The sequence below is a fragment of the Physeter macrocephalus genome, chromosome 10 (genome assembly GCF_002837175.3).
Source record: "Physeter macrocephalus isolate SW-GA chromosome 10, ASM283717v5, whole genome shotgun sequence".
NCBI classification, from domain to species: Eukaryota; Metazoa; Chordata; class Mammalia; order Artiodactyla; family Physeteridae; genus Physeter; species Physeter macrocephalus.
Genome location: NC_041223.1, coordinates 43,046,416 through 43,058,600, shown reverse-complemented (window position 1 = coordinate 43,058,600; position 12,185 = coordinate 43,046,416). Strand labels below are relative to the sequence as shown.

General features: G+C 38.9%; 1 protein-coding gene and 1 long non-coding RNA gene across 8 annotated transcripts in view; one reads left to right on the top strand and one right to left on the bottom strand.

Annotated features, from left to right (window-relative positions):
* The window catches only part of MCM9 (minichromosome maintenance 9 homologous recombination repair factor), a 131,347-nt gene extending 128,026 nt beyond the window's left edge, over positions 1-3,321 (bottom strand). For 5 of the 6 annotated variants that reach the window (XR_008618358.1, XR_008618359.1, XM_007113294.4 and 2 more), the window contains exons 1-2: positions 3,071-3,321; positions 431-749 (exon numbers count right to left, since the gene is read on the bottom strand). Coding sequence is in view for 4 of the 6 variants with exons in the window: in XM_007113294.4 (XP_007113356.1) it covers positions 431-734 (304 nt within the window). In the remaining 2 variants the exon portion in view is untranslated. The remainder of the gene's footprint in view (positions 1-430; positions 750-3,070) is intronic. The other variant, XM_055087531.1, reaches the window with a different exon arrangement.
* Positions 2,821-12,185, top strand: part of LOC114486960 (uncharacterized) — a 110,550-nt gene continuing 101,185 nt past the window's right edge. For both annotated transcript variants that reach the window (XR_008618360.1, XR_003681456.2), the window contains exons 1-2: positions 2,821-2,915; positions 11,071-11,293. This is a non-coding gene — a long non-coding RNA (uncharacterized lncRNA). The remainder of the gene's footprint in view (positions 2,916-11,070; positions 11,294-12,185) is intronic.

Genomic DNA, 12,185 nt, shown 5'->3' with positions numbered 1-12,185 from the left:
CGCGTAATGCAAAAAAAAAAAAAAAAAAAAAAAGAATTTCCTAAAATAGTTTAGAAGATCACTAGGTAGCATCTACCACTTTGCTAATTCTTTGAATTATCAATTCTTCCATTGTCAGGAGTCATAAAAGCTCAGAAAGCTGGACTAGTTTTATACACACATACATATATGCATATATGCACACAAATATACTGCCTCCACACGTTCTCCCTCCTCTCAGTTGGCATGGCTAGTGGCCCAGCCTCCCAAATGTCCAGAGAAAACAGTATAAAATCATGATTCTTTTCCAAAAGTGACCGTCAACTACATAATGGATATATTTTTAAGTATAAATGTCAATTAATTCTTAGTGCTTAAATTCAATATATGTTGGGATTTCGCAAAATCTTTCTAAACAATAACATGGCAGTAAAATCCTTAAGTGATTCACCTGATATCCTGGCGTGAAGATTCTGCTTCATGGAGACACCTTCAGGCTGAGAAAGGGACTGGAGAATTGTCAAGGCTGATCTTCGCAGTGCACTATCAAAAATAGTTAGCACTTCATTAGGGAACATGTTGAAATATTCCCCGATTTCCATGTTGGTCTCAAAAAGGGTCATGGCATTAACCACAACTGGGTAATGAGCATCTTCATCTCTTTCCTTCAAGATGAGAAGAATATCGTTCTTATGGTATTCCAAAACATATGACTCAAACACTTGACCAACCAGTGTAACTTGATCGCTATTCATCTTGGATCTAGGTAACTTAAGAAAGACAAAGGACTGTATTATACCTTTGATTTTCTAGACTTATACACAAATTTACAAAAAGATTGGTTATAAATCATTCTGACTTTGGGCCACACTCTAATCTCAAAATACTATCTGAATTCAAATCTTAATTAGATCTGACAGAGTCACAGTCACTTATCAAATTTATTTTTTTCAGTGAGTGAAGTTAATTTTGAATTATGTTGGTACTGATAACCAAAATCCAAAATGGTCCAATGCCTTTCCCATATCTTTTCCCCAAACTTCCTCCTCTTAACCCTATAATACATCATGTAAAAGGCCTTTGCCTTTTCTTTAATCAGATTCCATATATGCGTTTGCTCTCAAGTATAAAATCTTAAATGCCAGTCTTTTGGTTTACGTTACTCCTAGTAGAGTTCTTCGCAAGCATCCTGGTTCTACATTTTATTCACATAAAAAAACGTATCTTTCTCTCTGTCTCCCCACAACCTAGTTACACACACACACACACATTTGTATTCTGCTACTTAAACGGAACACACTACTATTCAGATTGGTAGCCAATTCTGAGTTAAATAGTGAACAAATTGGCTTTAGAAATTTACATTTGGAGGTGAACTTGTTCCTATTTTCTTTTTCTAACCTAGGAAAACTATTGGCTTCAGCAAAAACAGCTGTCAAGAGTCTAAAAAAAGCTAGATCATTAAACTGAGGAAAGGAAATTGGTCTCTAAATAATAAATCACTACGATTGAAAGTAAATACAGTATATTACATTCCTGGCTATATGTATATATTTTTAAATTTGTACCTACAGATTAAAAGGGCCTACCCCCATTCTATTTTCATGTATACACGTAGATATCTACCATGTACAAGGCACTATTCTGGGAAATGAAAAAAGCACAATAAAAGGTCCTCTATGCCCTCAAAGAACCAAGGAACAGATCAAATGAAACGGTGCTCTAACAGTGTCAAAAATGCAATACAAATAGGAGCACAAAGAAGAGAAGGATTAAATTTAAACGGAGTGACAATCCCAGATGTGGCAATGGACAGTTACAAATAAACTGTCCAAAGGGATCATTTAAGAAATTCTTATTAGTCAAAGGATAAGTGTCCTTTGACTAATTTCGTTCAACCAACATTTATTGTACTAGGCTTTAGAAACAGAAAGATTAAAGAAGATTATGACATTCACAGTTTAGCATCCTAAGTGTGTATTACACGTGCTATTAGCAATATTTGCCTTCTCTGGGAATCTACTAGAAGGTGTGGGGGGGGGGAACGGTATACCACAGTTTGGTCAAGAATCCTGACACCTACAGGATGCCAATGTGAGATTAAGAGATGTGTAGGCCACTATATTGGTAAGTATTTAGTTTGGGTTAGGTAATATAAATTCACCTAAGCATAAAGCAGAAAAAGCACTTGGGAAGGAACAACTAATCCTACAGTATATTCACGATGTGGCCTTTGATAAAAAAATTTAAAAAATCTGGAATCCCAAGAGTGGCTACAAAATAATCTCTAAGATTCTACAAATGCATATTAAATTTGGAGCCACAAATTTAGCAATTTAAAAGGCAGTTCCACATAGGGCAGGAAGGGGACAGCCGCAGAATTCATGGTTCAGATTAAGATCAGATTAAATTTCGCCTAGTCTTTTTGAAATAGCATCACTAAAAAAAATAGCATTCAGTTCCAATACCTGGCACAACCGACTAATCAAATATTTCTTAGCAGTTTGCAAACACTAGAAACATGCTCACCCAGATTGACTGGTGGCAGAGCTTTACAACTTTCAAGTTCCTTTTCCTTTTTCTTATGGAACATTTGAAGACAAAATAAATAAAGCCAAGTTGTGCTACCTTATCCTCTTGACTAAAGTGCCAACAAGAAAAATCCGGGAGGATGCATCAGCAGCAATCTAGCTGGGTCCCTTGTGACCGCAGCCGGCCACCCGCCGCACCGCCCCTCCGGGAGCCACGCCCCTCCGCGTCCCAAGACCCGGCCCGCTGGCACCGCCCCTTCCCCGCCCGCCAGCTTCAGGTCGGCGCCTCCTACATGCCTGGCTCGCCGCGGGCGCTCGGCAAACGTGGAGCCGACTTGTGCCCGGAGAACTGCTTTACATACTTCCGTCTCTGGACGTAGCCCGTACCCTACAAGAACTCGGCAGGTCTCTGACACTTCCCAGGCTCGGCTGCGGGCAGCTCCGTCGCCGGCCTGGTCCCAGAGTTGAATAGTTTTGGAACTAACCAGGTGTGGGCGAGACTTGGGACGCACTGTGGGAAAGATAAATAATGGTGCAACAAGGCAGCGGCTGTCACTTACTGGCGGATACGCGGTGTCAGAAGTCACCGGGGGCGCAGTGCTCCCGAAGCCGAGGGGCGCGGAGAGCTCAAGCCGATCGGCGGGGTCCAAAGAGGCGGGAGGAGGCCCCGGGTGGCGGCGGGGCGGACCGCGCGCGTAGGGCCGCGCGAGGCGCCGTCGGCCGCGGGGGCGCGCAGGCTCCAGCGGGCCCGCCTTGCGCCCGGACGAGATAGGCGCCACGCGGGCGGCTGTGCCGGGCCCGCGCTCCCGAGGGGCGCCGGGACGTGCACTGCCTCAACTTGGCGGCTCAGGTGGCTCTTCCGGGTGGAGAAGCGGGCGGGCGCGCGCCCCGCCAGGCGCCGCGGGACGAGAGGGGCGGGGCAGGGCTCGCTGGGAGGGGCGAGTAGGGTCCCGGGCGGGGCTGGGCGGAGCCGCTGCTCGGTAGTGGGGAGGAGTGCCGGGCTGTGCGTTGGCTGTGAGGGAGTGTACGGCCCGGGCTTTCCGGCTCAACTCCGCCAAAGCTAAGGCCGCAACGATTATCTGTCTGCTTCTATAAGTTTTAGAATGAAGGTTTTATGTTTAGGTCTGTGATTCATTTTGAGCTAATTTTTGGATATGATGCGAAGTGTGGATCTTAGGTAACTTTCTGTCGTATGGATATCTACCACTATTTGTTGAAAGAGCTGTATTTTTTCCACGGAATAGCCTTTGCACCTGTGTCAAAAATCAGTTGTCCTTATATGTGTGGGTCTAACACTTAATATTTCTGTTCCCCAATCTATTTGTCTAACTGTAAAACACGACGTTGTCTTAATTTAACTATAATAAGTCTTGTTGAAAGCGGGTAGTGTTTGGCCTCCAATTTTGTTTTCTTTCAAAGTTGTTTGGGCTCTTCTCTTTCAGTATGAATTTTAAAGCCAGCTTGACATTTTCTATTAAAAAGCTGGGATTTTTGTTGGAGTTGCATGGAATCTGTAGGTCAATGTGGGAAGAATTTATGTGTTAATAATATTGAATCATATGACCCTTGAACAAAGTAAACCTCACCATTTATTTAGGTGTTATATAATTTCAAAAATGTTTGATCTTTTGTCAAATTTATGTCTCATATTTATCCCTAAAGTCATGGGGAAGGAGGAACCATACTTTTTAAAAAAAATTTTATTTACTTTTGGCTGCGTTGGATCTTTTTTTGCGGCACTCGGGCTTTCTCTAGTTGGAGGCGAGCGGGGGTTACTCTTCCTTGTGGTGCTCGGGCTCCTCATTGCGGTGGCTTCTGGTGTTGTGGAGCACGGGCTCTAGGCGCGCGGGCTTCAGTAGTTGCAGCACATGGGCTTAGTAGTTGTGGAACATGGGCTCTAGGCGCGTGGGCTTCAGTAGATGTGGTGCACAGGCTTAGTCGCTCCACGGCATGTGGGATCTTCATGGACCAGGGCTTGAACCCTTGTCCCCTGCATTGGCAGGCGGATTCTCAACCACTGAGCCACCAGGGAAGTCCAAAGAACCATACTTTTTGATGCTATGTAAATGATATTTTCAATTTCAATTTCTGGTGGTTCTTTTCTAGCATGTAGAAATGCAATTGATTTTTAAAATTTTATTATTAAAATTTTTAAATTAATAATTTTTTAGAGCAGTTTCAGGTTCATAGCAAAATTGAGCAGGAAGTACAAAGATTTCCTTTATGATCCTTGTCGCCACACACTCACAGCCTCCCTATCAATATTCCTTTACCAGAGTGGTGGGTTTATTACAACTGATGAACCTGCATTAACACATCATCATCACTCAAAGTCCACGGCTTATGGTAGGGTTCACTCTATGTGTTGTACATTCTGTCCGTTTTGACAGATGTATAATAACATGCATCCACCCCTGTAGTATCATACAGAATAGTTTCACTGCCCTAAATAAAAATCTGAACTCTGGCTATTCATCCCTCCCTCCCACCTAACCCCTAGCAACAACTGATCTTTTTACTCTCTCTATAGTTTTCCAGGATATCATATAGTTGAAATCATACAGTATGTTGCCTTTTCAGATTGGCTTTTTCACTTAGTAATATATATTTAAGGTTCCTTCATGTCTTTTCAAGGCTTGGCAGCTCATTTCTTTTTGGTGCTGAATAATAGTACATTATCTGGACGTACCACACTTTATCCACTCACCTACAGAAGGACATTTTGGTTGCTTCCAAGTTTTGCCAATTATGGGTAAAGCTGCTATAAACATCCACGTGCAGGTTTTGCCATAAGTTTTCAGCTCCTTTGGGTAAATACCAAGGAGCATGATTGCTGTATCATATGGTAAGAGTAGTTTTGTAAGAAACCATTAAAATGTCTTCCAAAGTAGCTGTACCATGTTGCATTCCCATCAGCCATGAATGAGAGTTCCTATTGCTCCATATCCTCTCCAGCATTTTGTGCTTTCAGTGTTTTGGACTTTAGCCATTCTAATACATGTGTAGTCTCTCATTGTTATTTTGCTTTGCATTTCCCTGATGACATATGATGTTGAATATCTTTTCACCTGCTTAATTTTCATCTATATATCTTCTTTGGTGAGGCATCTTCAGGTCTTTTGCCCATTTTTAAATAACATTGCTTATTTTCTTATTGTTGAGTTTTAAGGATCCTTTATCAAATGTGTCTTGCAAGTATTTCATCCCAGTCTGTGGCTTGTCTTCTCATTTTCTTGACAATTTCATTCACAGAGCAGATGTTTAATTTTAATTAAGTCCAGCTTATCAATTGTTTCTCTCATGGACTGTGCTTTTGGTGTTATATTTAATAAGTCATCACCCCAGATTATCTAGATTTTCTCCTCTGTTCTAGGACTCTTATAGTTTTGTGTTGTACACTTAGGTCTGTGATCCATCTTGAGTTAATTTTTGTGAAGAATGTAACATCTGTGCCTAGATGTGTGTGTGTGTGTGTGTGTGTGTGGTTGTGCACATGTGCCTGTGGACATCCGGTTGTTCCAGTACTATAACAGAGAAGAACAAACTTGACTCCATGTTGAATCTATTCCTTTAGCTCTAACCCTTGTGCTCTGTTGCCTGTGCTTAGTCATGCTGGCTCTGCACCTTTTATAAAAGAATGTTGCCTATAGCCTGAAATATATGGGGTAGCCCATTCTCAAGGCTCTGACCTTTAAAGCTGTAACACTTTTCCATTCATATAGAGATAAAAAGTTGCGGAACAGAGAAGAACATTTGTCTTGTTGGAGGTTTATAGGAATATTGTGACCAGACCTACCTGGACAGCTGCAAGAACAAAGGATTCCAGCACCAAGAAGTTTACAACAAGCAGCCACACCCCTCTCCCCTTTTAGCACAAAAGAAGCCTGAGTTCTAACTGAAGAAAGATGGTTCTTTGGGACACCATCTTCTCAGTCTTCTGGCTTTCTGAATAAAGTCGCTATTCCTTGCCCTAACCACTCCTCTCTTGATTTATTGGCCTGTTGTGTGGCAAGCAGTAAGAGCTTGGACTCGGTAATAGTACCATTTGTTGAAAAGACTATCTTTGCTCCATCTGTCAACGATTTATATTGCCTTTGCTCCTTTGTCAAAGATCAGTTGGCTATATTTATGTGGGTCTATTTCTGGGCTGTCTATTCTGTTCCACAGATCTATTTGTCTATTCTTTCACAAATACCACACTGTCTTGATTACTGTGGTTTTATAGTGAGTCTTGAACTCAGGTATTGTTAGTCCTCCAACTTTGTTCTCTCCTTCAATATTGAGTTTGTTATTCTGGGTCTTTTGCCCTTTCACATAAACTTTAGAAGCAGTTTGTCAACATTCACAAAATAACTTGCTGGGATTTTGATTGTGATGAGATGACTCTATAGATCAAGTTGGAAAGAGCTGACATTTTGACAATATTGAATCTTCTATCCATGAACATGGAATATCTGTCTCTTCACTTATCTAGTTCTTCTTTGATATATGTTATCAGATTTTTATAGTTTCTGTCATATAGATCTTGTATATATTTTCTTAGATTTACACCAAACTAGTCCTTTGGGGAGGGTGTTAATGTAAATGGTAATACATTTTTAATTTCAAATTCCACCTGTGCATTGCTGGTATATAAGAAAGCAACTGACTTTGCATATTAACCTTATATCCTGCAATCTTGCTATAATCACTTACTAGTTCTAGAAGTTTTTTTGGTAGATTTTTTCCATATTTTCTATATAAACAGACATGTCATATGCAAATAAGGACAGCTTATTTCTTCCTTCCTGATCTGTATGCTTTCTATTTCCTTTTCTTATTTCATAAAGTAGGACTTCCAGTATGATATTGAAAAGCAGTGATGAGAGGGGACATCCTTGCCTTGTTCCTTATCTTAGTAGGAAAGCTTCAAGTTTCTCACCATTAAGTATGATCTTAGCTGTAGGTTTCTTGTAGATGTTCTTTATCAACTTGAGGAAGTTCCCCTCTATTTCTAGTTTGCTGAGTGTTTTTATCATGAATGGGTGCTGGATTTTGTCATATGCTTTTTCTGCATCTCTTGATATGATCCTGTGATTTTCTTTCATTATCCTGACCATGTGAGGGATTACATTAATGGATTTTTAGATTGGAACCAGCCTTACATATCATGATAAATCCAACTTGGGTGTGGTGCCTAATTCTTTTTTACAATGTTGGATTCAATTTGCTAATATTTTGTTAAGGATTTTTGCATTTATGTTCATGAGAGATATTGGTCTGTGGTTTTCTTGTAATGTCTTTGTAAGATTTTGGTATTAGTGTAATGCTGGCCTGAAAGAATGAATTAGGAAGTATTCTCTCTGCTGTCGTGTTCTGGAAGAGATTGTAGAGAATATGTATAATTTTGTCCCTAAATGTTTGATAAGAATTCACCATTAAACCCATGAACCTGGTGCTTTCTGTATTAATTATATATATATAATATATATACATAAATAAGCCTATTCAGACTCTATTTGTTCTTTTGGCAGATTGTGTCTTTCAAAGAATTGGTCCATTTCATCTAGGTTATCAAATTTGTGGGCATAGAGTTGTTTGTAATATTTCATTATGATCCTTTTAATGGCTGTGAGATCTTTAATAATATCCCCTCTCTCATTTCTGATATTAGTAATTTGTATTTTCTCTCTCTTTTTCTTAGGCTAGAGGCTTATCAACTTTATTGGTCTTTTCAAAGATTTTCTCTATTGATTGCCTCTTTTCAGTTGCATTGATTTCTGTTCTGATTTTTATTATTTCTTTTCTTTTGCCTACTTTGGATTTAATTTGCTCTTCTATTCCTAGTTACCTAAGATGGAAGCTTAGATGATTGATATTGGATTTTTCCTTTTTTCTAATATGTATTCTATGCTATAAATTTCTCTCTAGGCACTGCTTTCACTGCATCTCACAAATTTTGATAAATTGTGTTTTCATTTTCATTTAGTTCAGAATATTTTAAGATTTTCTTTTGAGTTTTTTCCTTTGACGCCTTTGTTATTTAGAAGTGTGTTGCTTAATCTTCAAGTATTTTGTGTTTTTCCATCGTTCCTTCTGTTAGTGATTTCTAGTTTACTTCCACCATGGTCTGAGAGCAAACATTGTATGATTTCTGTTCGTTTACATTTGTTAAGGTGTGTTTTATGGCCCAGAATGTGGTCTATCTTGGTGAATGTTCTATGTTAGAGGTGAATGTAATCTGCTGTTATTGGATTAAGTAGTCTATATATGTGCATTATATCCAGTTGATTGATAGTGTTATTGAGTTCAACTATGGCCTTACTGATTTTCTGCCAGCTGGATCTGTACATTTCTATAGAGGGGTGTTTAAGTCTCCAACTATAATTTAGATTCATCTGTTTCTCCTTTGAGTTCCATCAGTTTTTGGCTCACATATTCTGAGGCCCATACATATTAAGGATATGTGTTATGTGTTCTTGGTGTGTTGATTCCTTTATCATTATGTAATGCCCCCCTCTCTCCCTGACAACCATTCCTGCTTTGAAGTCCACTCTGTCTGAAATTAATATAGCTACTGCTTTCTTTTGACTAGTGTTAGTATGGTATATCTTTCTTTATCCCTTTACTTTTAATCTATAGGTTTTTATCTTTAAAGTGGGTTTCTTATAAAACATATAGTTGGGTCTTATTTTTTAATCCACTCTGACAATCTCTGACTTTTAATTGGTGAGTTAAGACCATTAGACATACAAAGTGATTATTGACATAGTTGGATTAATATCTACTATATTTGTTAGTCTTTTCTACTTGTTACCCTTGTTCTTTTTTCCTATATTTGCCTTCCATACTTTTTCTGCCCTTTGTGGTTTTAATTGAGCATTTTATATGATTCCATTGTCTCTCCTTTCTTAGCATTCAGTTGCTTCTTTTTTTTTTCTTTTTAATTGGTTGCCTACTAGAATTTACATTATAACTATCTAAGTCCACTTTCAAATAACATTATACCACTTCAAGGGTGGTGCAAGTATTTTATAGTAGCAAAGTAATCCTGAATCTTCCCTCCTATCCCTTGTATCATTGCACTCATCCATTTTGTTTATATAAGCTTATAAGACTTACATATGCATAATGACTACATTGTTGCTATTATTATGTTGAACAAATTGTTGTCTGCTAGAGCAATTAAGAATAGGAAAAATAGAAGTTTTTATTTTATTTTTATTTAGTCCTCCTTCAGTACTCTTCCTTACTTTATGTAGATCTGAGTTTCTGACATATTATTTTCCTTCTCTTCAAAGGACTTTTAACTTTCATTGCTAGGCAGGTCTGCTGGCAGCAAACTCCCTCAATTTTTTTTTGTCTGAGAAAAATCTTTATTTCTACTTCACTTTTGAAGGGTAATTTTGCAGGGTACAGAATTCTGCGTTGGTGGGATTTTCCTCTCAACACTAAATATTTTACTTTCTTCTTGCTTGCATAGTTTCTGAAGGTAAGTTGAATATGAATTTTATCTTTGTTCCTCTACAAGTGTTTTTTCTTCCCCCCTGACTTCTTTCAGGATTTTTTATCTTTATCATTAATTTGACATTAATTTGGAGGAAGTCCTCAGTCATTATTACTTTAAATATTTCTTGTGTTCCTTTCTCTTACTAGTTTTGGTATTCCCATTATTTGTATGTTATACCTTTTGTAATTGTCCCACAGTTCTTGGATATTCCAGTAGGGTTTTTTTTTTCAGTCTTTTTTCTCTTTGCTTTTCAGTTTTGGAGGTTTCTACTGACATATCCTCAAGCCCAGAGGTTCTTTCCTCAGCTGTGTGCAGTCTACTAATGAGCCCATCAAACACATTCCTTATTCAGTTACAGTGTTTTTAATCTGTAATATTTCTTTTTGCTTCTTTCTTAGAATTTCCATCTCTCTGCATACATCACCCATCTGTTCTTGCATGCTGTCTATTTTATCCATTAGAGCCCTTAGCATATTAATCATAGTTGTTTTAAATTTTCAGTGTGATAATTCCAACATCCCTGCCATATCGGAGCCTGGTTCTGTTGCTTGCTCTGTTTCTTCAAACTGTGTGGGTTTGTTTTTTTTTTTCTTTTTAGTATATCTTATAATTTTTTGTTGAAAGATGGAGATGATGTATTGGATAAAAGTGCTGTAAATATGCCTTTAGTAATGTGGTGGTACAGTGTGGAGTGGGAAGAAGTTCTGTAGTCCTGTGATTAGGTCTCAATCTTTTAATGACTGGATTATCTTTGCCACTGGATTATGAAGTTTGCATGTTCTTCTCAGTCCCTTCCCTCCTTATGTGGGACAGGATGGTTAGAATGGGTTGGAACTGGATATTTTCCTTCTCCCATGTGGAAGACTAAAGGAGGCTGGAGTTGTGTATTTTCCTTCCTTCATGTGGAAGGCTAGAGCCAGCTGGAGATGGATATTTCCCTTTCCCAAGGTCAATTAGTCTCTGATAGACTCCAGCAGGTTAGGCTCTGGTTAAATAGTTTCAGCTGAGGGCAGAGCTTATTAAGAAGAACAGAAGGCTCTGGTGTATTTCAAAATGGCTCTCTTTCCCCAGCTCCTGCCAGAAGCATGAAGGGATTTTTCTCCAGTATTTACTGTGAGGACCTGATGAACTCCTGGAGGTAAAACCCACAAAAGTGTGAGTCGGTCCCTCTGGAGTTTATAACTTTTCAGACTTGGCTGCACCGAGCCTCCAGTGATTTGTCAATTACAGTTCAAGTTTCCCTACCCCAGCACCGGTTCCTGTAGAGGTTTTCAGCTCATGAGTTTCTACTCTGGTAAGTTGTGATTCTCTGTTGTCTCTTCAGTTTGGAGGGCAATAATTTGCCCTGTGACCTCACTCTCATGGATTTAAGAAGAGTTGTTGATTTTTCAGTGTTTCAGGTTTTTACTTGTTAGAACTGAGTGGCAATTTTCAGGTTTCTTACATGCTGGACAAGAAGTCAGACATCTCAATCATCTTTTAAAGAAATTTAAATAACAAAATAATTGTATATATTTATGCATGCAGTTATGATTTGCAGTGCTCTTCCATTATTTCTTCAAGCATTTTCTGTACCTCTTCCCTTTGGCTCCTTTGCAGATTTTCTATTTATCACTGGGTTCAGCAGTTTGTGATTTGCCTGGATGTATTTTTCTTCAATTTCTCATTGAAAATGAAAAACTCAGTTTTTTCTGTGTAGGGAAAAAAAAGTTTTTTTCCTACGATGTGTTTTTTCTCTGTGAGTCTCCTTTAGTCCTCACAAAAAACACTTCACTTCTGAACACCAAATGTGTGGGGGTTTTACCCCACAAAAACATGCATGTCTGACACCAGTGGGGTGTCTTACAATTTAACTCCATTCTGATATTATCTACCCAGAGCTAGCATCAGATCCCATAGGTTAAGGTCTCAGTCCCACAAGATTGAACCCCTCCTCCCCACACACACATACTTCAGACGCCAGTTGCAAGCCCGGGTTATCACCTGTGCTTCTGATCAATCTGCTGTAGATCAGAGGTTCCAACGACCCCCTCCTTGGGTTCAATCAATTTGCTAGAGCAGCTTACAGAACTCAGGGAAATACTTATGTTTACATTTATAAGGATATGATAAAGGATACAGATGAACACCAGATAAATAACTACAATAGGATCATGTCTGGGAAAGCCCCTGAGTAGCTTCTGTCC